Source organism: Terrapene carolina, unplaced genomic scaffold (genome assembly GCF_002925995.2).
Source record: "Terrapene carolina triunguis isolate 2854851 unplaced genomic scaffold, T_m_triunguis-2.0 Scaffold12103, whole genome shotgun sequence".
NCBI classification, from domain to species: Eukaryota; Metazoa; Chordata; order Testudines; family Emydidae; genus Terrapene; species Terrapene triunguis.
Genome location: NW_020676454.1, coordinates 248 through 2,459, shown reverse-complemented (window position 1 = coordinate 2,459; position 2,212 = coordinate 248). Strand labels below are relative to the sequence as shown.

The 2,212-nt window shown below is 38.7% G+C and overlaps 1 protein-coding gene across 1 annotated transcript; it reads left to right on the top strand.

Moving 5' to 3' along the window:
• Nucleotides 1–160: 160 nt before the first annotated feature.
• Nucleotides 161–1,891, top strand: LOC112122269 (macrophage mannose receptor 1-like; the record flags this gene model as incomplete). The annotated part of the gene is made up of 3 exons (XM_026661609.1): nt 161–228; nt 1,456–1,556; nt 1,749–1,891. Coding segments are annotated over 3 exons (312 nt in total), but the record flags the coding sequence as incomplete, so codon positions are not given.
• Nucleotides 1,892–2,212: the final 321 nt, after the last annotated feature.

The window sequence follows — 2,212 nt, the reverse complement described above, 5'->3', positions numbered from 1 at the left end:
ACTTCCTATCCACAGCATGGATCCTGGATCCGTGCTTTGTGCCCCCTGGGATCCAAAGAAGGGGAAAACAGCACCGCAAAGGTGGCTGAGCCCCTTCTAGTTTTCTGCTCAGTATAAAAGATAAATGGTTTTAAATTACTGTAATCTCTTCATGTTTTAGATTTACACTAAAAACAGAATGAATTCGTATTTCATTGGCCTAACTGTCAGCTTTGATCAAAAATTTAGGTAAGTAAAGAAGCAACTTTGAAGTGTGTAATGAATGACTGCTCTTTAGCACTGCAATATTTGAGTTTCTTAGGTATTCCATTTCCAGGTTTGCTAACTTTTGTGAAAATTTACTCTAACTTAGTTTCAGCAGAAAAGTCTGTGTGAAAATGGTTTTCCAGTGTTATAAAAACAAAATCTTTTCTTTTCCAATTTCGGGGGGAAATGTGAGCAAGTCAAGTCCATGTGTTAAATTTCATCAATTTATTTGTTTTGTTTGTATTATATAAAGTTGTTCCTCCAAAAGATGCTACACTCTGCAGATTCTCATTCTTGGGATTTGTGCCCCTCGCTATGGGCATATTTAGTGTGAGAAGTGTGGTTTCCATTTTTCCAAAAAGGACAATCATATTGTCTACATCTACTCTTCATTTCATGATCGTCTCCCATCAGTTCAGCAGGAAACAAGGACAGTCTGCAGCATGGGAGCAGACAGCTCTCTGAGGATCACCAGTGGGCCACAGTTTGAGAATTACTGTTTTAGAAACATTCTTGGAAAGGGTTTTCTGGAGCAGATGGGAGGGGAGGAGAGGCATTGCCAATGCCAGCTCCCTCGCCCTCACTGGAGCATTAAGAGGAGGGGAGGTCAAATGAGCTGCTAGAAATAAGTTCATTCTTCCACACCAGCATGCCAAGTAGAAAGAAAGCAAATGAAGACCAAATGTGCAGTGACACGCTCCCACCCCAGCACTAAAATATTGAGGGAACAAGGGGATGACTGGGACGCTAGTGAGAGCTTGAGGTTTCAGGCTTCCTCAGCTTTTGGGGAAGGGCCTGAATTTTACTATATGTGGCTGTACTATTAAAATGGAGCAACAACAAGGTTGTGACCTATAAGTGATACCATGATACAAACAATGAATAATAATAATAATAATAATAATAATAATGAATAAAGACTATGTCCGCTACTTGATGCGCAGGGCTTTCACCATGTAACTCCCACTATCGCGAATGGTATTTCTCTTAATTTTTTTGCCAAATGATTCCTGTAATGCTAAAACAATTATAAGGCTAGATATCCAGTAGCTACTGTCATACTATCAGAGGGGTAGCTGTGTTAGTCTGGATCTGTAAAAAGCAACAGAGAGTCTTGTGGCACCTTTAAGACTAACAGATGTATTGGAGCATAAGCTTTTGTGGGTGAATACCCACTTTGTCAGACGCATGTCATACTGTTTCTTTTAGCTGGCTGGATGGAACCCCAGTGAACTATGTAGCCTGGGCCCCAAATGAACCCAACTTTGCAAATAATGATGAAAACTGTGTGGTCATGAACAAAGATTTTGGTGAGTAATGGGACAATATTTTTGGATAAATGTTAAGGAATGAGTTGTGATAGGGGCGAAGGCTGTTGCTCTGTACGCCTTCAAAGAAATCTCAATTCTGTTAACCTACAATGTTGGAGGCTCACCATTCTGAGGGTGATACTACAAATGTCAATCTCCGAAAGTGATTTTCTCTATTTAACTTATTTTCAGGCTTTTGGAATGACATAAACTGTGGTATTAGAAATGCCTTTATCTGTGAAAGGCACAACCGTTCTACTCACTCAGAATTTGCTCCAATAGCACCTTCTCCTCTGGGAGGATGTCCTGAAACCTGGCTTTTGTTTAATAATAAGGTACAGTAACAAACATCTACAGTATTTCAGGGAAATTAAATAGGGAACAAATGAATTATTATTTTATCTTATATCATTCTATACAGAAAGCTGCATTCTATCTGGATGGTTGGGCCATTTTGATGATGTCATACTCACATTTAAATCTCTAATGAATTAATTTAACAGAGGAGTAATTTTTGTATCTGTTAGTAGGCCTAAACTAAAGTTATCTTTCTTTTTTTTGCTATTTGGGTTGGTTTTAGACAAGTTTAGTGAATGAAAATACCAGCTGTTCTATTGAGCAGAAAGTCTAAACAGTTTTCTGAATGAGGGTGAACT